At 43.4% G+C, this 21,720-nt stretch overlaps 1 protein-coding gene and 1 long non-coding RNA gene across 5 annotated transcripts in view; one reads left to right on the plus strand and one right to left on the minus strand.

Annotated features, from left to right (window-relative positions):
* The first annotated feature begins 1,996 nt into the window (after positions 1-1,996).
* Positions 1,997-21,191, plus strand: LOC121840669. 3 transcript variants are annotated; one of them, XR_006079788.1, is made up of 7 exons: positions 1,997-2,052; positions 2,274-2,346; positions 4,234-4,360; positions 4,565-4,743; positions 11,520-11,618; positions 12,003-12,270; positions 20,451-21,191. It is a non-coding gene; the product is annotated as an uncharacterized LOC121840669 (long non-coding RNA). The 3 variants fall into 3 exon arrangements; XR_006079790.1 differs by having other exon boundaries at positions 11,520-11,614; XR_006079789.1 differs by lacking the exons at positions 11,520-11,618; positions 12,003-12,270; positions 20,451-21,191 and adding an exon at positions 6,373-6,504.
* LOC112223765 (rho-related GTP-binding protein RhoN) overlaps positions 6,441-21,720 on the minus strand; it is a 69,478-nt gene continuing 54,198 nt past the window's right edge. The window contains exons 3-5 of one of the 2 annotated variants that reach the window (XM_024386952.2): positions 16,586-16,695; positions 12,092-12,226; positions 6,441-7,449 (exon numbers count right to left, since the gene is read on the minus strand). In XM_024386952.2, the coding sequence (XP_024242720.1) occupies positions 7,195-7,449; positions 12,092-12,226; positions 16,586-16,695 (500 nt within the window). In that variant the 3' untranslated portion in view covers positions 6,441-7,194. The remainder of the gene's footprint in view (positions 7,450-12,091; positions 12,227-16,585; positions 16,696-21,720) is intronic. The other variant, XM_024386953.2, reaches the window with a different exon arrangement.

Here is a 21,720-nt window from a genome sequence, read left to right on the forward strand (position 1 = left end):
GAAATAAAAGATCCCAGAAAATGTCCATATGCACAAAAAGCTTATTTCTTTCAAATTTTGTGCATAAATTTGTTACATCCCTGTTAGTGAGCATTTCTCCTTTGCAAATGTAATCTATCCACCTGACAGGTGTGGCATATCAAGAAGCTGATTAAACGGCATGATCATTACACAGGTGCACCTTGTGCTGGGGACAATAAAAGGCCACTCTAAAATGTGCAGTTTTGTCACAACACAATGCCACAAGTTTTGAGGGAGCATGCAATTTACATATTGATTGCAGGAATGTCCACCAGAGCTGTTGCCAGATAATTTAATGTTATTTTCTCTACCATAAACCTCCTCCAACGTTGTTTTAGAGAATTTGGTAGTACGTCCAACCGGCCTCACAACCACAGACGACGTGTAACCACGACAGACCAGGCTTCTTCACTGAGTGATCGTCTGACGAAGGGGAGTGGGGTGCTGAGGAGTATTTATTTTTATTTTTTTTGCTGTATGCAATAGTCCTTTTTTTGGGGAAAAACTCACCCAGTGGGTGGGCCTGGCTCCCAAGTGGGTGGGTCTATGCCCTCCCAGGCCCACCCATGGCTGCGCCCCTGCCCAGTCATGCGAAATCCATAGATTAGGGCCTAATGAATGTATTTCAATTGACTGATTACAGTTCATAGAAGGAAACTCAGTAAAATCTTTGAAATTGTTGCATGTTGCATTCATATTTTTGTTCACTATAAGTGATGTCTGGGATGTTCATATGAGGGTGTGTGTGTGTGTGTGTGTGGTCAACATTCTGTAGTCTCACCACTGTGAATAGAGTGCAGCTGTCTGTGATGAGGCGATTTGCTCTCTCACGATTACCCCGCTCTATAGCGGCAGAGGTAATGTTTCAGCAACCGTTTTGGAACATCCCTTACTCACAACCTCTCACACACACACAAACTGACTCTCTCACACACATGAAGTGAACTCCCTCCCTCACACACACACTGCTGCAGTGCAAACATCGCTATTACTTCACAGGAGTCAGAGACCCCTGTCATCTCCCCACACACTCCATAGTTACATTGTTGTAAACGCACGTGTGTGTGTGTGTGTGTATATCACGCTGCGTGTGGGTGTGGAAAAGAGTTACCCGTCAGTCCTGGAGCCCTGTGCTGGTTGTCTCTAACTGTTGTGTGGAGAGCAGGAGGAGAGTTCGAGCCCTCATGGACACAGGCTGCAAATATGTTTTATCTGCTCAATTTTACATGCTGTTTAAATGGGTCATGCATTGTTAATGCCTCACTCTCTCCACAGACATGGCAGCCGTGACCATCGCATTGTCATAATGGCTTGCGTTACTGGAGTAGGATGACGTTACACTGATCTGAAGTCAGTTTTGCTTTGTTCCCCCATAATGGTTAAGGTAAGGCATCGGGGAGGGTGAGCTGATCCTAGATATGTGCCCGAAGGGTAACTTCTGTTTGGAGCGGCGTATTACAAAGCGGTTTTATGGGCCCTTAGCACTGATTTACAGTCAGTTATGATGTTTTCTCCCCTAATGGTTAATGTTAGGCATGAGGGGGGGAGCTGATCCTAGATCTCTACCTAAGGCTAACTTCTATTCCAAAGTTTTATGGCAGCTGACACAATGCAAGCGGGAGCCACGATTAATGATGCAGGAGGGTCTGGTCAGGGAGGGCCACTAATCATGCAAGTTTATGGTGGGATTAAAAGGAAAGATGGACCCCCTCTCTAAATTGTGTGTGGGTGAGTGGAGCTAATGATATAAACTGGAGGCTCTATGGGCCTCTGTGTAGTTAACATTTCATATAGTATGTAGGTAGACAATACACGCCTCCCTCCCTCTAGCATCCGACTGTGTGTATGTGTAACAGGGTTGGTTATGTTTCCACTTGCCTCTAAAGAAATGTGTATTTAATGTTCAAGCATTCTTACTGGTTAGTTCAACTCTGATAACAATAAGGTGTGTTGTGATTGGCCCCGCTTGCAGATAGGGGGAGATCGCGAACGTCAGGCAGGTCTCCCCCGTATGAAAATGTGATGCAAGGGGTAGGTCAAGTTCTGAATACTGTTTTCTATTTTACAATGTGTACAAGTTTGCTGTACGTTACTGATTTATACATGTGTGGGTATATGGTACCTGTTAGGGATTGAGGGGCTTTCTGGGATGTGCTTTGGCATATGATTGCTGTAAATAAGTGTGTTAGCTAGCATACACCGATGTAATGGTCACGTAATCCACTGCTAACACAGTTGTCTTCATGCTACAGATTTTGCCATCCACAGCCATCAATATCGTTAAGCCCTGCACAATTTAACGTGCTGTTTCCCATTTAACAACAGGTATTTACACATGTTCTATTTTGTATTGTATTTTTGTATTTTGTTCGCCCAGTATGAAAATGTGATGCAAGGGATTTTGCCATCGACAGCCTTCAATACCGTTAAGCCCTGCACAACTAACGTGCTGTTTCCCATTTAACAACAGAAATAAATGCCTAACTGGGACCACTGGCCGAAGTGATTTATTTTGAGAAAACACAACGCATGGAGAGTACATTATACATCTGTTACACTGGTGCCGTGACCCGGATCACTGGTTGCTGCGGAAAAGGAGGAAGGTCAAAAGGGGGGCGAGTGTAATGGATGTGAAACGGCTAGCTTAGTTAGCGGTGCGCGCTAAATAGCGTTTCAATCGGCGACGTCACTTGCTCTGAGACCTTGAAGTAGTTGTTCCTCGTACTCTGCAAGGGCCGCGGCTTTTGTGGAGCGATGGGTAACGATGCATTTGTGGAGCGATGTGTGCAGAGGCTCCCTGGTTCGGGCGAGGGGACGGTCTAAAGTTATACTGTTACATTGATGCTGTTGACTCGGATCACTGGTTGCTGCGGAAAAGGAGGAGGTCAAAAGGGGGGTGAGTGTAACGGATGTGAAATGGTTAGCTTCGTTAGCGGTGGTGCGCACTAAATAGCGTTTCAATCGTTGACGTCACTTGCTCTGAGACCTTGAAGTAGTTGTTCCTCGTGCTCTGCAAGGGCCGCGGCTTTTGTGGAGCGATGGGTAACGATGCTTCGTGGGTGACTGTTGTTGATGTGTGCAGAGGGTCCCTGGTTCGTGCCCGGGTATGGGCGAGGGGAAGGTCTAAGGTTATACTGTTACATACGTACACAGACACGCAGTCTGGTGCTCAGTCCTGTGGGGCATGTTGACAACTTGGTGTGTATGTGTGACTGTTTTTTTCCAATGGTAAACAGCCTGAGTAAGACATCTTCCTTATTCCACCATCATTGGTTCTGTCTCATGTTTATGCTTACAGTATTCTTATGAATGCCTTTTTTTACAAGGTTTTTGTTTGGCGGATCTCATTGTTAGTGACATTTGTCAATTAAACTCGTGAATTTAACTTTTTATGTCAAATTAGTTTACATTTTACCTGTAGTCCTAGTTGTCCTGAAAAGAAAACGGTAACACGCTTCAATGTGAGACTAAATATGAGGGCTTGCCAAGCAGATACATGAAAATCGGACTCATAGTCTGATTTGACTTGGGACTGATAGACTAGAAATGTTTTAAACCTATCTGCAGTATGGGTAACTATTAGATGTTCAATGTTTCTTAAACTATTCCCTTTGAAAGAATTTCTACACTATTAAAATGAGTGTTCAGTTCATGTTACAGGGTTGACCTTAAACCTGAGGGACAAACGCAAATGAATTACTAATCACATTAAATAAGTGAAACATTTTCAAAATCTAATCGTGGAACTACCTATTTATTCACTATATTGTGGCTTTCTTTACTTTATAATATTATAAAGGCTTATTTTATCTGTCAAATTCTCAGTAACATTGAATGTATTATAGGAATCTTGTAACTACTGTCTAACAGTTTATAGCAAATGCACTAGAAGTGTATCATAAGGCATTAAGGGAAAGGGGGATACCTAGTCAGTTGTACAACTGAATGCCTTCAACTGAAATGTGTCTTCCGCATTTAACCCAACCCCTCTGAATCAGAGAGGTGCGGGGGGGGCTACCTTAATCGACATCCACGTCTTCGTCAGCCCGGGGGAACAGTGGGTTAACTTCCTTGTTTAGGGGCAGAACGACAGATTTTTACCTTGTCAGCTCTGGGATTCGATCCAGCAACCTTTCGGTTACTGGCCCAATGTGTGTGCCTCATATTTAAAAATAACAATAATTTAAAAAATTGTTGTCTGTACATGGACAGTGATTCACAGGGTGGAGGTGACAGAGGAGGTAGAACTGAACTGGCCTCGTGGTTTTTGGGTGAGTGTGTCGAAGCTGAGACCAACAAGAGGCACGCTAGAGGTGCGAGCCACAAGGCCCTAACCAAGGTAAGCCGGCCAAAGAGCTGTTTCTAAGCCAATGAGCAAACACATCCTAATGAGGGTTACTGACTGGAGGTTGATCCCCCCCCCGCACATTAGACAGAGCTGGCAGGTGATTCAACAAACTCATGCATTTAGTTATTATTGCACAAGTTCAGAAACCTTGTTTCACTCAGTTTCTGACCATTTTCTTTTGTTTTCTCTCCTAAGCCCGACCCAGATGAGTGCAATGCTGTTGCTGAAGTGACTGGAATTCGAATGGCATTGACCCCAATGACACAATTGTGAACAGACTGTGGTCCACACTGTAGGAACACTAGCCGCTTCAGGCGGATCAAGTAGAGTCACATAGAGGACAAAGAGGAGCAGCAAGAAGAAGAGGAGATGGGGTGAGTGTTTGCTAAACATGGCCACTAGCCTTGGGGTAAAGGAAAGGGACAAGACAACAAGGTGAGGGCAGACAGAATGGAAGTTTGTCATCTGAATGTTTGCTGAAGGCTCAGGCAAGGGGTTAATGACTGCATTAGTGTAAACAGTAGCTCTAGGGTGAAGAATTAGATGATTGAGTTGACTAGTATTATGTTATTGGAGGTTTTGGAGCTGACTAGTACTGATGAACTAGAACCTACTAGTACTGCGTTAGGGAGTAGAATGTGTTGGAGCTGACTAGTTCTGGGTTGCAGAGTGGACAGTGTGTTGTAGTTGATTGACTAGCTTTAGGTTATGGAGTAGAATGTAGTCACGAAAACATAAGTATCTTTGTCTAAAGTCACTTGCCAAACACTGCGCTCACCCCAATGACAAACACATTAAAAAAGGATCAACAAAACACTGTATATGCACAAGTGTGGCCCATAATGGGTTTATTAAAAGCTCTGGTGAAAGCTTAGACCGTGACACAAGACCATGGCTTGCAATACCAGAGTAAGTCTCTGTGACTGGAGGCCAACACTGGCCTTGCCTTGGGCGCACCGCGCGACCTCGCACTCCAAGCCGCATGGAGACATCGCGGTGACGCTGTGAACTGTCACTTTGTGAAATGACACTGCTCACAGAGGCGGTAACTTGCTGGGGGGGCTCCACTGCATGGAGGGAGAGAGGTGGGGGAAGGATTTAGGAGGAGAAACTGTGGTGAGCTGTGAGCACTAGAAAATGTCACACTAGAGGGCTCAAGTCTACTGACTAGGCACCAATCTATATGTGTAATGTTACGATAGAACAATAGTTTAGATTGAAGCCCTAGAATTTAACTGGATGTGCTATACTGTTGTTGGCCTCCTTTTCTGAACAAGGCTTTTTGACTTCGAGAGTAACTCGATGTTTCAAAGCTGGAATTCTAGTATTTCAGTTCTGGTTGACTGAATCAAATACAAGTAACTGCCAAAATAAAGGAAACACGTGAGTAAATGAAGGATACAACATATATTGAAAGCAAATGCTTCCACACGTGTGGTTCCTGAGTTAATTAAGCAATTAACGTCCCATAATGCTTAGGGTCATGTACTCTGAGATCTCAGTGGGTTTGAAAGAGGGGTCTCAAATGAGCATTGTGTGTGTGTGTGTGTCAATCACCAGATCTCAACACAATTGAACACTTAAAGGAGATTCTGGAGAGGCGCCTGAGACAGTGTTTTCCACCACCATCAACAAAAACACAAAATTATGGAATTTCTCATGGAAGAATGGTGTCACATCCCTCCAATAGAGTTCCATACACTTGTAGAATCATTGAAGCTGTTCTGGCGGCTCGTGGTGGCCCAACGGCCTATTAAGGCACTATGTTGGTGTTTCCTTTATTTTGGCAGTTACCTGTGTATCAGCTATTGTGAGAAAAGATGACATTGTCAGTGTTATGTGGTTTATACATGGCTGGCTATGTAGCAATAGCATGTTAAGGCCAACAACTTGAAGTTAACATTAAGGCAATGTTGTGGGTTGGGTATTTTCATGGTACCAAATCTAATTCTTTATCTCACTTATTCAAAACAATGTATGTTTCTGGTCTCTGTGTCTTTTAGATGCTGAGGGAGCTGGATGGATTACAGTCATGTTAACAAATAATAAAACCAGGGTTGAATTCTCTTCATTTAGCAGAGAAAGTTACTTTATTTCAGCATCACACATACAGCAAGACATATAGCAAAAACTGTGTTATAACTGTTTTCCTTCTGAGATTTCCCTCAAATGTAATTGTTCAAATACGAAATGTTAATTTTCAGTAACACATCAATGTTATGTGGTGTCAGTGATTTGTTACGTTTTTTTCCCCTCCAAAGCACTTGTGTGGGTTTAGAAAATGTGTGTCACGTTGGCCCATTGTTTTTTGTTTTTTTTGTCGCTCTGGGCACGAAACCTTGGTTTGTTAAGCTTCATCTCGTTGTCTCAGATGGAATAATAACATAATTCCCTGACATTTAAGTCGGTACACTTTGTGTGCATCTTTTTGTGCTTCGTTTAGTTAAACACTTACATAAAATGCCATCTCAGGACAAGACAGGACAGAATAGAAAATAATTCCAGGACCATCTCATTACAATTGGCTCGTCTGAGTTTTCCCAACCGCTTCATTCCTTTTTTTTCATGACCTCATTCATCCCCTCATTTTCTCTCACTCTCTTCCTATAGCCAACAAATCCACGTTTTTGTCCGTTCCTCCGTTGTTCTTTCTCCACAGGTTGATGGTTTTAAAAAGGAAAATCGTCATCATCGCTGCAATGACCTGCATTCATTTTGCAGCGGCAAAAAGATTTCAACCAATAAATAAAGTACATTTATAATATACATTGTCTCTTTTTGTACATCGTTTGGGTCAGTTGGTACAGTCTGGCTAGTCCGACCCCCTACATGAGTACACAGCTCTTGGCCCGGTTCTTTCTCATGGCGGGGGGGTGCTCCAGAACCTCAGTCCGGGGCGGTTGCTGGGAGACCCGCTTGAGGCCGCGGCGCGAGCCGCTGCGTTTTAGCTGGGGCCGGTGGAGGCGCGTTACAGAGGTCAGGGTGGTGACGTGGAAGACATCGCGGACGCTGTTCTCCGAGTACTTAGACGTGCACTCTGTGTAGGCCACAGCGCCGATCTGCCTCGCCAGGGTAGTGCCCTGGAGATGGAGAGAGATGAAGAGTCACGTTAAGAAATTAGAATTGACACTTTTGACAAGGGTGAGAACACAAGACAGTGGAGGTTTTATAGGAAGAGAGAGTGAATTAATATGAGGTAGAGAGAGAATGTGGATTCAAACACACACGGCATATTTCATGGCTTATTTTACGGGTGGCAGGTAGCCTAGTGGTTAGAGCACTGGGCCAATAACCGAAAGGTCGCCGGTACGCCCTTGAGCAAGGCACTTAACCCTAATTTGCACCAGGGGTGCTGTACTACTATGGCTGGCCCTGTAAAACAAAACATCCATTGCACCTATCTGGTATATGTGACAATAATAACATTTGTGATATATTTTTTATGGGATTCAATGTCTACAACGATGCAGATAAAAATCTATGTATGTTTCATACTGCTCATTTTAATAAATCCCATCTAGTCACATAAACGTATCGCTCTGGTCTATGCAGACCCTTGTTGCGTTCCAGGTCATCTTTATTAGTGTCTTGCTGCACAGATTCAGATCTCACAGTGTTTAACGTCTCAGGAACGCATTGGTATGATAAAGCGATCTTCTGAGATGTGCTCCACAAAAAAAGACCACCTGGAATGGGCCCATTATCTCCGAGAGATGAGTTGGGTCACTGGTTCTCTCTCTCTCCTTCTCCCCCTCATTTGGTTACAACACCAATCACTGATTAAGTGATAACATTTTAATTTGTCATTTAGCATACATTCTTATCCAGAGTGACTGTATTCATCTTAAGATAGCTAGGTAGGACAACCACATATCACAGTCATAGTAAGTACATTTTTCCTCAATAAAGGAGCCATAAGCCAAGTCAGAGCTAGTGAGGGGGAAAAATGTAAATTGCGAGTGTTAGTTCACGAAAGGCTTCTTGAAGCGGTAGGGTTTCAGATGTTTTCGGAAGATGGGTAGGGACTCAGCTCTTCTAGCTTTGGTTTCACCATTGGGGTGCCAGGACAGAAGAGCTTGGACTGGGCTGAGTGGGAGTCAAGGGACCAGAGGTGGCAGAACGTTCAGGTTTTTACATTTTTTAACTAGGCAAGTCAGATCAGAACAAATTCTTATTTACAATGATGGCCTACCCCGGCCAAACCTGGATGCGCGTCGCCACCTGGGTGTCAGAAGGCGGGAGGCGAAAAGTAGTTGAGTGTCATCGGCATAACAATGATAGGAGAGAGCATGTGAGGACATGACGGAGCTGAGTCACTTGGTGTATAGAGAGAAGAGGAGAGTGCCTAGACCTTAGCCCTGTGGGACACTAGTAGTGAGAGTACGTGATGCAGACACAGATCCTCTCCACGTCATCACGTCACTTGGTAGAATACATGCCATGTTCCATTCAGTGAGGGAACAATCCCCAGACACACAGCAGTATTATGATTATTATATCTCTGCAATATGTTCGTTGTGAGAATTCATTCATACAGAAGGAAACGGGCAACATTTAAGTCTCTGCTTAGACCCTAAGCAGATTATGGCAGAAGTCGTCGGGTTCATCCGCGATTCACCCTTGTGACGAGCGGATTCCTTTGGGATTGAATTGGACAGCAAGTTGTAAATCTTAAATTGCTGGCAGTTGATTTGCATTACAGGCAGCGGTGCCCTTTGATCGAGGCTCTTTGAGGACAGCGAGCGAGTTCTGAGCTCAGAGTGTTTTGTGGAGCTTCAGTTAAGACTGAGGAAATCGAGCAAAGTGACATTAACGTAACCTGATAACCGGTCCCTCCTGATTGGCAACTCAATTGGGTTTGCTCAATGAAATTGGTTTCATGATTACATTTGTTTTTTTTGGTAGTTGTTTTTCATGATCTTAGTAATGGTTTCATAAGCAGTTTGATGATCTTAATATATCTGTTTTTTTGTCTGCGTTGTTACTGTTTCCCGTCGTGTGTCTACTCTGCTGTAATTGACTGGCATGCCAAGGACATTTCTTCCCAAGCTCCTCTCTGGAGAAAATAGGGATGTGACTTAGTGTTTAAAGAATTGTCAACTCGTAAATAACATTAACATGAAAATAGGCCATTAAAATTCACAGCCTCCCGAGTCCGTCAGTCCGTCCCTCTCTGTTATTGCCGGAGGACATTGAAACAAAACAATTAAATTGTTCCACTTAGTGTTTGTCTCACTCCCTGGTATCAACTCTTAGGCTCTGTACTGTATGCTTTCATATTTGAGAAACTATTTGAACTAAATGGCATTTTCAGAACTGGAATACTGTGTACATATTAGAACATACAGTTATATTAATGCACAGTAGGTGCCCTCAGTTCAAAAAAGTGTGTTTTAGTTTACCTCTATGCCGAGTTAGAGTTTTATGTATTGGAACATATCAGAATGTTAATGCTATGTTACATGAACGCTCTGAGAACAGTAGCTAGTAGAAGTGGACACTTTTTTATATTTTTTAAATCCAAATAACTTCACAGATCTTCATTGTAAAAGGTTTAAACACTGTTTCCCATGCTTTTTCAAGGACCCATAAACAATTAATGAACAAGCACCTGTGGAACGGTCATTAAGACATTAACAGCTTATAGACGGTAGGCAATTAAGGTCACAGTTATGAAAACTTAGGACACTAAAGAGGCCTTTCTACTGACTCTGAAAAACACCAAAAGAAAGATGCCCAGGGTCCCTGCTCATCTGTGAACGTGCCTTAGGCATGCTGCAAGGAGGCATGAGGACTGCAGATGTGGCCAGGGCAATAAATTGCAATGTCCGTACTGTGAGACACCTAAGACAGCGGTACAGGGAGACAGGACAGACAGCTGATCGTCCTCGCAGTGGCAGACCACGTGTTACAACACCTGCACAGGATCGGTACATCTGAACATCACACCTGCAGGACAGGTACAGGATGGCAACAACAACTGCCTGAGTTACACCAAGAACGCACAATCCCTCCATCAGTGCCCAGACTGTCTGCAATAGGCTGAGAGAGGCTGGACTGAGGGCTTGTAGGCCTGTTGTAAGGCAGGTCCTCACCAGACATCACCGGCAATGGGCACAAACCCACCGTCGCTGGACCAGACAGGACTCGCATATAGTGCTCTTCACTGATGAGTCGCAGTTTTGTCTCGCCAGGGGTGATGGTCGGATTCGTGTTTATTGCCGAAGGAATTAGCGTTACACCGAGGCCTGTACTCTGGAGCGGTATCGAGGTGGAGGGTCTGTCATAATCTGGGGCGGTGTGTCACAGCATCATCGGACTGAGATTGTTGTCATTGCAGGCAATCTCAATGCTGTGCGTTACAGGGAACACATCCTCCTCCCTGATGTGGTACCCTTCCTGCAGGCTCATCCTGGCATGACCCTCCAGCATGACAGTGCCACCAGCCATACTGCTCGTTCTGTGTATGGTTTCCTGCAAGACAGAAATGTCAGTGTTCTGCCATGGCCAGCGAGGAGCCCAGATCTCAATCCCATTGAGCACTTCTGGGGACCTGTTGGATCGGAGAGTGAGGGCTAGGGCCATCCCCCCCAGAAATGTCTGGGAACTTGCAGGTGCCTTGGTGGAAGAGTGAGGTAACATGTCACTGCAGGAACTGGCAAATCTGGTGCAGTCCATGAGGAGAAGATGCACTGCAGCACTTAATGCAGCTGGTGGCCACACCAGATACTGACACTTACTTTTTATTTTGACCCCCCCCTTTGTTCAGGGACACATTATTCAATTTCTGTTAGTCACATGTCTGTGGAAATTGTTCCGTTTATGTCTGTTATTGAATCTTGTTATGTTCATACAAATATTTACACATGTTAAGTTTGCTGAAAATAAACACAGTTGACAGTGAGAGGACATTTCTTTTTTTGCTGAGTTTAGGTGTTTTTAGGTGTTTTGCCATAGCTAATAGAATGTCTGCATTAGGGCATCACAGATGCAAATGTCTGTGCCGTAGCTTTGTGTGTGCGCAAGCTTTTGCGTGTGTGTGTGAGCTGTGAAAGAGCAGTTGTGCACACATGTTTACACAGTGTGAACCGGTACATATCAACAAGTTTATACCGTAGAGGCATGTCTGTTTGTGCTTTAACCATGCCAGGTGTGTCTATCTGCTTACACTGGGCACACACCTGAGAACAGCTCTACATCTTTACTGACGACCAACCCAAAGAGGAGAGAAACAACAGGCATAATGTAGGTAAGAGCGGTGAACAAAAATATAAAAAAATATATATACAAAAGTAGAGCAATGTTTCCAGAACAGTGTGTCACATTATCACATTGGCTACATCCCAAATGGCACCCTATTCCCTTTTTATCAGACCCCATTTGGGACGCCATAGTCCCCAACGTACTCATAGTTCCTAGCTAAAGTTCTGCCAAGAAATAGCCTCACGTTTTATTTGACCTGTTTTGACAGGTGTTACTATGTCATGCTAACGACAATGTTCTGAAGGTGTTATTCCATCGCAGTTTACAAGTGAACAGCTACTGGCATTGCCATCCATTTTTCATAACACCCTCGGCTAAAGCGTACTGTTTGCTATGATATTTTCCTTTCACATTGTACTTCCATGCACAGTTCCAGGGACTACAATGGGTGCGTTACCAGACCAGCACAGGACAGCTTGGCATGGATTGGCTCAGTCGTGAGAAACAGTCCGTCCTGACCTGTTCATGAGTGACGGGGATGAGTCTGAGTTTGGACAGCTCTCTCAGCACGTTGAGGTCCGTCCGCATGTCCAGCTTACAGCCCACCAATACCACCTTGGCGTTAGGACAGAACTCCTGCGCCTCCCCCTGCCACTGTGGATCAAGAGGAAGAAACTAGTCAGAACCGAGCGTAACAGGTGAGCACCAATATCCAAAACATATCGATTTTAAATATATGAAACTTGGAGAAAATATGTTTATCTCGTTCAGTTAATGTTATTTACATTGTATGGGTATGTTATCACTACAATAACTCAATGGCCATTGAAATAACACACTGTCCATTGGAACAAGTTTCCACATGACAACTGAAGAATGGAACGGAGCACGAGTTCTGTCCGCTATGAGCTCACAGCTTCAGTAACCACAACCACATCCAGACAACACTCCCTCAGAGTTCCATCAGAAAGAATAACAACACACATTATGAAGCAGACAAGTCTCAATGTCGACATGTCACACTCTGTACTGGGTAGCTATTCTCCCTACTGTCTGTGCTGGTCTGTCTCTCTGTCTCACTCACCCTATATCTCTTGACTGCTTACAATATCGCTTCACATTATCCGTTGAATGATACCTCTCTGTTTCTACTCAATACAAACAATGCCTTTCTTGTAGACGACCGTCCACGTGATTATGGGCTCTGTTCATTAGTGTTAGTCATCATGTGCTGTTGTCTTGGATAAGGGCTTTCTGTTGAAGACGTACTGGTGAAGACCTAGACAAGTCACAAGGGCCAAGAGGCAGGGTCATTGTGTTTTATATACTGAATAGAAATATAAACGCAACGTTGAACAATTGAATTGATCTCACTGAGTTGCAGTTCATATGAGGAAATTTGTCAATTGAAATCAACTCAATAGGCCCTAATCTATGGATTTCACATGACTGGCAATACAGATATGCATCTGTTGGTCACAGATACCATTTTAAAAAATGGGCCTCATGATCTCGTCACGATATTTTTGTGCATTCAAAATTGCCATTGATAAAATGCTATTTTTTTTCATAGTCCGTAGCTTATGCCTGCCCATACCATAACCCCACCGCCACCATGGGGCACTCTGCTCACAACATTGACATCAGCAAACCGCTCACCCACACAACGGCATCCACGTGGTCTGCGGTTGTGAGGCCAGTTAGACGTACTGCCAAATTCTCTAAAACAATGTTTGAGGCAGCTTATGGTGGAGAAATTAACATTAAATTCTCTGGCAACAGCTCTGCTGTCAGCATGCCAATTGCAAGCATTGTGTTGTGTGACACAACTGCACATTTTAAAGTGGACTTTTATTGTCCCCCAGCACAAGGTGCACCTGTGTAATGATCATGCTGTGTAATCAGCTTCTTGATAATGCCACACCAGTCAGGTGGGTGGATTATCTTGGAAAAGGAGAATTGCTCACTAACAGGGATGTAAAAACATTTGTGCACAACATTTGAGAGAAATAAGCTTTTTGTGCATATGGAACATTTCTGGGATCTTTTATTTCAGTTCATGAAACATGGGACCAACACTTTACATGTTGCGTATATATTTTTGTTCAGTATAAAAGGTTAATTAAAGCCAAACAGAGAGTGAATAACAGACAAAGAGCAGAGTGAATTGTCCATTTTCATTTCGAAGGATGAGAATGGTTAACGACAGAAATGATTGGTGATGCGCAACAATGATATGTACTGAAGATAACATTTTACAAATTGCACTTGAAGCCCCTCTAATGGTAGTTTCACTTCCTCATTCCAGTAAATGTTTTGCCTGAAAACGGAAACGTAGGCAGCATTTCCTTATTACGTAACTATTAGGACATGTTCCCAAGGCCAGTAGGAAAACGTCTGATCAGTGTGTATCTCATTCCATGTATTACATTATTACCCTTAACATGTGTTCTTTGCTTCAATAACATTTAAATCAAATCTAGGCCTATGCTCTGCTTCAATAACATTCTCTGATTCCTGGTAGCAGTACAGCTGAGCCACTGGTTGATCAAACAGGAGATTACAGCACACACGGTCAACAGGTCTATTACATAAGCAGTATGTATTAAATATGCTAGTTGGATAGTGTCTTTGTTTCTAGCCCCCGTGTGTGTGTGTGTGTGTGTGTGTGTGTGTGTGTGTGTGTGTGTGTGTGTGTGTGTGTGTGTGTGTGTGTGTGTGTGTGTGTGTGTGTGTGAGACTATGGGAGATACAAGATGATCTGTACTGTACTGAGGTCTGGGAGGAAGCCTGAGGACTGGGTGCGACAGCTGCCACATCATACTCTCAAGAGTCTCCAGTTGCTTTTTCGATTCTCCCCCCTTCTCACCCAAAGTGTTCATTCCCCCCCGTCCCCCTCTCAAAGATACAAAAGCATTAGATTAGTGAGGGGAAATTAACAAGGGCACACTTTGGGGAGAAGGGAACAGAATGGGAATTGGGCTCTGGGAATACCGATCCCATCATAGGATCCCACAGGGACGGAGGGAGGTGAGGACAAGGGGGTAGAGTTGAGAGGAAAGAAAGAGTGGCAGAGATAGAAGGATGTTGCCGGATACAGAGGAAGATTTGAGGTCACACAGAAATGCTGTGTGAAGAAAGCAGGAAAGCTTTACAGTGACAGAATCACTGATTAGTAATACAAAATTACTGATACCATGTGTCCTCACTTAACACTTGTCACTTAGACATGCTCTGGTACTTTGGCGACTATGAAAGTATTTTCTAAACCTCCTGCTTTGGACTGGATGTGTCAATGTGAAGTTCATACAGGCATAATCTATGAGCAGAATTACTGTTTCACCTCAATTAGCCACGAAATCCCTAGTTTGAAAGCCACTGTTACATTTGAGTGACAGCTAGCAAGAGGCCTGCCCAGCATTATCCAATGAGGTTGCAGGGCAGGCTCAGTGGACACAGCAGAGAGCGAGAGCAAGGACGTGGTGCACATATGTAACGTAGTACGCAGTTTTCGGAGACCACTTTTGGCTCGTGAGTGCTACTTTCAGAACTACTGGCTAAAAAGTGTACAAAAGTACCAAACCAAATGTCTTTAACATTTTAATACTTAAAGGAAAATTCTATCCAAAAAAAACGATATTTTGGTATTTGCTTCATTAGTCCATTGTTGATATAGTCACAAAAGCATTTGCATGCCAGCAATCAAGTTTTCAAGTTATATAACTTTACAGAAATACAGCCGGTGTGATGCATTTTGCATCATAGTTTTCCTTTAACACTTGAGTGGAATTTATTGTTGGGACAGCTTTTGTTTGGCTTCAGTGGTATGAAAGATTTGACCACTATGACAAATAGAAGCACTTGGCACTTGAAATATCACAGGGGGTCAAGAGCCCAATTCTGGAGGACTATTGTGAGAGGGGTGTATTCAACGCCCACCCGTGGCCTGTTGGCAAGAGATTAGCAAGGCATCTATTTAGGGTCACAGGTCAAGTGAGCCCTCAAGAACCCCAAGTGGACCTCTATCAGAATTTTGGGGTACCCCCCCCCCCTTCGGTTTTGTCTCGTGACTCAAAGAGTGGGGTATTTTATCTCTGAATGGCGATGCTGATGATGTCATGGGTGAGCGATGGGCTTGACATTAGGAATGTCCACTCCACCCAGTCAAAGGCATTCCTTGCCCACACAACTGATGTTCGCTATACACTATAAACAACAAAGTCTTTATCGTTCAAACAAAACGTGTAGATCTGTAGGTCCCAAATGGTGTGGCTCAAAGAAAGACCAGAGAGTTCCACCAATTAGAAACCACAGAGGCTAGGACTTTGGGAAACAATGCCAAACTTCTCTCTCTTATTATTAAGTAAATGCATATTTTTTTTGAAGAAGGCTGGGATAATGGATGGATTACACCTCATTTTGTGTTCATTTTGTGAGAGAAAAGGCCATAACATTAGCTTCTAGCCTTCGGTGGAACATTACCTAAGGGTCTGTGATGAGCCTGCATGCTTTAAAAAAAAATATATATATTTGTTCATTCCTGTCTCGGCTACGTTGTTCTCACAAGCAGTGTCTCTTTTATATGTGGTCCTTACTGTTCTAAAAGGAGCTATAGGATAATTTGAGATAAGGAATCATCAACTACTTAGCCTCGAGGTTAGAGCTTTGGGCCAAAAAAAAACTAAAGGTTGCTTGTTTGAATATCGGAGCCGAAAACGTAAAACAATAATAAGAATCTCAATCATTTCAAATCTTGCTAACATTTGTATACGATCAACCTGTCGGAGTAGATTTACAAAATTAAAATCACTTGGAGCTGATTTCCTGTTGTTTTTACAGTCTTTTATGTCCAACAATGAAGAGAGAGAAAAAAATCAATGCTCTGAAACATTGGGGGGCCAAATAAAACCACCCACTGGCCAAATTCGGGCCGCCAGTTGGCGAATCCTGTTTTATATGATATTTTATTGAACTGTAGCACAGACATGTGGCTTTGCTTCGTAGCTCACTGACCTTCTTCAGCACACTGTCCAGTGTCTCGGGGCGGCTGATGTCGAAACAGATGAGCACAGCGTCAGCGTCGGGATAGGCTAGCGGCCGCACATTGTTGTAGTAGGACGAGCCTGTGGACAAACGACAACACACAACACGTCATTCCTTTTGAATATCCAATTTGGTCAAATATGAAAGGACATGTATCATGGAACATAAATATTTTTAGGTAAGCAAGCTATGCATGTTTAGCTTACACATTGCGACGTGAAATAATGTTGTTTTTGACCCACCTAAAAAACAACTTCACTATCATGACTGCTTCAGACATTTGTTGTGTAGTGGGGGTGGCTCGCCGCACTTATGTGTAACCTTGCTCAAGACCTGACAACTCCCAGATCTAATGTCAAGGCTTTAGTTTATGGTTACAACTGTGTAAACACTCCTTTTTGATGGAGCGTTCAACAGAATTGACACCCTGTATTTCGGTATGGTGTTTGTCAGGGGGCTCTCTCTGAACTGACCATTGTGACGTGTGTGTGTGTGTGTTTCAAGTTTCAAAGTTTGTTCGCCATGTCCAACAGGTGTAAAACAGTACAGTGAAATTCATCATTTCAGAGCTCTTTCCCAACAATGCAATGATCATCATTATAATAATAATAGTGCCTTCAGAAAGTATTCATACCCTTTGACTTATTCCACATTTGGTTGTGTTACAGCCTGAATTCGAAATGTATTAAATAGATTTTCTTTCCGCACATACGCTACCAATCAAAAGTTTTAGAAATGAACGACTTAGAAATGTCCTTGTTTTTGAAAGAAATTCAAATAACATTAAATTGATCAGAAATACAGTGTAGACATTGTTAATGTTGTAAATGACTATTGTTGCTGAAAACGAAAATGGAATATTTTCATAGCCGTACAGAGGCCTATTATCAGCAACCATCACTCCTGTGTTCCAATAGCATGTTGTGTTAGCTAATCCAAGTTTATAATTTTAAAAGGTTAATTGATCATTAGAAAACCCTTTTGCAATTATATTAGCACAGCTCAAAAGTGTTGTTCTGATTATAGAAGCAATAAAACTGGCCCTTAGACTAGTTGAGTATCTGGAGCATCAGCATTTGTGGGTTCGATTACAGGTTCAAAATGTCCAGAAACAAAGTACTTTCTTCTGAAACTCGTCAGTCTATTCTTGTTCTGAGAAATTAAGGCTATTCTATGTGAGAAATTGCCAAGAAACTTAAGATCTCGTACAAAGCTGTGTACTACTCCCTTCACAGAACAATGCAAACTGTCTCTAACCAGAATAGAAAGAGAAGTGGGAGGCCCCAGCGCACAACTGAACAAGAGGACAAGTACATTAGAGTGTCTAGTTTGAGAAACAGACGCCTCACAAGTCCCCAACTGGCAGCTTCATTAAATAGTACCCGCAAAACACCAGTCTCAACGTCAACAGTGAAGAGGCGACTCGGGGATGCTGGCCTTCTAGGCAGAGTTGCAAAGAAAAAGCCATATCTCAGACTGGCCAATAAAAAGAAAAGATCAAGATGGGCAAAATAACACAGACACTAGACAGAGGAACTCTGCCTAGAAGGCAAGCATCCCGGAGTCGCCTCTTCACTGTTCACCATGCTCAATGGGATAGTCAATGTCATTTTTTTTTTCATCTACCAATAGGTGCTCTTCTGCAAGACATTGAAAAACCTCTTTGTGGTTGAATCTGTGTTTGAAATTCACTGCTCGAGGTACCGTACAGATAATTGTATATGAGGGGTACAGAGATGAGTTAATCACTTTAAAAAATCCCGTTAAACACTATTATTGCACACTGAGTGAGTCAATGCAACTTTTTAATTGACTTGTTAAGCAACTATTTACTCCTGAACTTGCTTTCCATTAGAAAAGGATGGAAGACTTGACTCAATAGATGTCAGCTTTTTATTTCTTATGAATTCATCAACATTTTTAAAAACATGTTTACACTGACATTTAAGGGGTTTTGTGTGTGGAAGTGTGACAAATAATGATATTTAATGCATTTTGAATTCAGGCTGTCACACAACATATATTTCCTGGATGGTCGGGAGCTCGCCCCTCTGTAATGCGCTGGGCCGTCTGCACCACCCTCTGTAGGGCCATTCGGTCAGGGGCAGTGTAGTTGCTATACCAGATGGTGATACAACCAGTCTTTCAATGGTGCAGCTGTAAAAGTTCCTGAGGATCTGAGGGGCCATGCCATATCGTTTCAGCCTCTTGAGGAAGAAGAGGCGTTGCTGTGCTGCCTTCATGACTGTTCTGGTGTGAGGGGACCGTATTAAGTCCTCAGTGACGTGGACACTGAGGAACTTGAAGCTCTTGACCCTTTCCTCTGAGGCTCTGTGGATATGGATGGGAGTGTGCACCCCCTGTGTTTCCTGTGGTCCACAATCAGCTCCTTGGTCTTGCTGACGTTGAGGGAGAGGTTGTTGTCCTGGCACCACACTGCCGGTTCTCTGACCACCTCCCTGTAGGCTGTCTCATCGCCATTGGTGATCAGGCCTACCGCCGTCATATTGTCAGCAAACTTGATGATAGTTGGAATTGTGTGTGTGGCCACACAATCATGGGTAAACTGGGAGTACAGTAGGGGGCAAAGCATAAACCCCTGTGGGGCCCCCGCTTTGCGGGTCAGTGTGGTGGAGGTGCTGTTGTCTACTCTCACCACCTGGGGTCAGCCCGTCAGGAAGTCCAGGATCCAGTTGCAGAGTGAGGTGTTCAGTCCCAGGGTCCTGAGCTTGGTGACAAACTTGGAGGGCACTATAGTGTTGAATGCTGAGCTGTAGTCAGTGAACAGCATTCTGAATGTGTGTGTGTGTGTGTGTGGGACCTGTGTGACCTGTATGTGGGGGTACTAGGGGCCACATTCCTGTGCTGAACTGAATGTGTGGGGGACAATCCCCCCTCCACTGCCCCTATTGTAACCCCCACTGTGTCCTTTGTCACCACTGCACAAGGCTTTGGGCACTACAACAAAAACTGTCCAGGAGAGAATGTGCAGAGACATGGCTGAATTTTGCTATAGCACACACACACCCAACACACACACATTTGTATATATTTTTACATTTTTTATCTTGTCTCTCATTTACATTGTGTCTCCATGTTTTGTCCAGTGCATATTTACATATTATGCTGATCACACACACACACACACACACACACACTCATGTAATTGTAGAGTACACTATGTTCTGTGCAAATATTTGTCACATTCAAACATTTTGTTATTACAACTTTCTCACTGTCTATCAGATTATGCGCCTGTGTCTGCCCCAGTGCCGATGTTTCATAGCGAGTGAGTCATGCTCAAGACAGATCGCGGGAGACGATGCTTGCGAATGGATTTAGAATATTGATGAGTGGCGGTTTGGACGTTGAGTTTGCATCGTCTCAATGCTCATTTTGGCCAAAACACTTGCAGACTTGAGTGATCACTATCGAACACAACAGCAAGTGGCCACTCGATAAAGAGCTAGGGGCCAAGTGTCCAGTTTGAGATTCGACCTATGACTGTGGTATATAGAAATTCATTGCCCCATAGCAGTCAACGCAATAGGGCCATATTCTGTATTGTGAATTTAAGTTGAATTTTATGCATTTTTCTTATAGTTTTAACAGGAAACGGATGTAAAAAAAAAAATGTCACATCCCGTGTGTGCGCGCGCGCACGCTTCTGCTTCCGTGCGTGTGTGCGTTCCAATGCCCAGGTGTGTGTGTGTGTGTGCTCGATACGTGTGGCAGTGTGTGTATGGACAGAAAAGGTCAGACTAAAGGCCGTACCCTTTCTCTCCTCTTGTCTCTCTCTCTCTCTCTCTGACTAACTCCTGCTCCTGGGTTTCAGAATGAGACGGCAGTCTGAAGAGGAAAAGATGTGGAATGTAGAAGGGAGGGGTGGAAACAGAGAAAGGAAGGTGAAATAGAGGTGGGACTGAGAGGGAAACGGATAGAGGGAGACTCTCCTTCCTCTTTGCCCTCCTTCCTCCCTTCTTTTCTCAACACTCTCCCTAAATCAGATCTCTTCAGAACCCACCAGTAGGGGATAAGCCAGTGTTCCTAACACACTGGGGCTTTCCCATAAGGCAGTCATTAGACACACAGCAGAGGCCCGGGCCCCTATTGGCCCCTTACCGTCCCCATAAACCCCCCTTGTCCCAGTCCCCACAAACCACAGCCCCCCATGCACCATCCTCCCTCACCAGCTGCAGCACAGCTTCTCACTGTACCAGCTTGCCTGGCACGGATGACAACACTAGGCTACAGCAAAACTAAAGTCAACTTCACTATTGCGTAGTTTTGTTGTTTTCAACGGTTTGATCTAAACTACACTGTTTACATTTTTTTTTTTAAGATAATGATTTCATGTATAATTGCTGCTGGATTGTGAGTTTACTCAGCATTTGGGCATATAGTTGAATTGAATTGTTTACTACATTTTAGGTTGAGTGAATATATAATTCCATTTGAGAATTTATTCTACCTTATTTAAATATTACTCAGTGTGCCTTGCATTTCCAGTGAATTGTAATTACCATCCATGACTGTATTTGTTAGTGACAGAGACATGGTTATTGTATTAAAAGGCTTTCAGTCCTGTAGCTTTCACCAAGTGAGTGTCTAAGTGAATATTTTATCTTTAAAACTAAAAAATGTTGACAACACATGACATATATCATAAGGCCTTTCTTTGAGGGCCTAGTTACACCCTAACACAGTGAGTGGTCTGAAAGCCCTGGTTTACAGGCTGCATCAAGCTTGCAAGACACATTATGCTGCATTTAGGCTGCATTTAGACAGGCATCCCAATTCTGATCTTTTTTCCACTAATTGGTCTTTAACCAATCACATCAGATCTTTTCATATCAAATATTTTTCAGAGCTGATCTGATTGGTCAAAAGACTAATTACTGGAAGAAAATATCAGAATTGGGCTGCCGGTGTAAACGCAGCCATAGTGATGTGTAATTTTTATTGGAATCCAGTCAGAGTAAAGATATCCAACAACTGGAACTTTTAATCAACCGCAACCTGCATTGAGAATGACTGCCGGGGTAGTTAAGATTGATTATTCAGACTACCTAAATCATATAAACTCGAAATGTTTAGTTAGTTTA

Source organism: Oncorhynchus tshawytscha, linkage group LG24, assembly GCF_018296145.1.
Source record: "Oncorhynchus tshawytscha isolate Ot180627B linkage group LG24, Otsh_v2.0, whole genome shotgun sequence".
NCBI classification, from domain to species: Eukaryota; Metazoa; Chordata; class Actinopteri; order Salmoniformes; family Salmonidae; genus Oncorhynchus; species Oncorhynchus tshawytscha.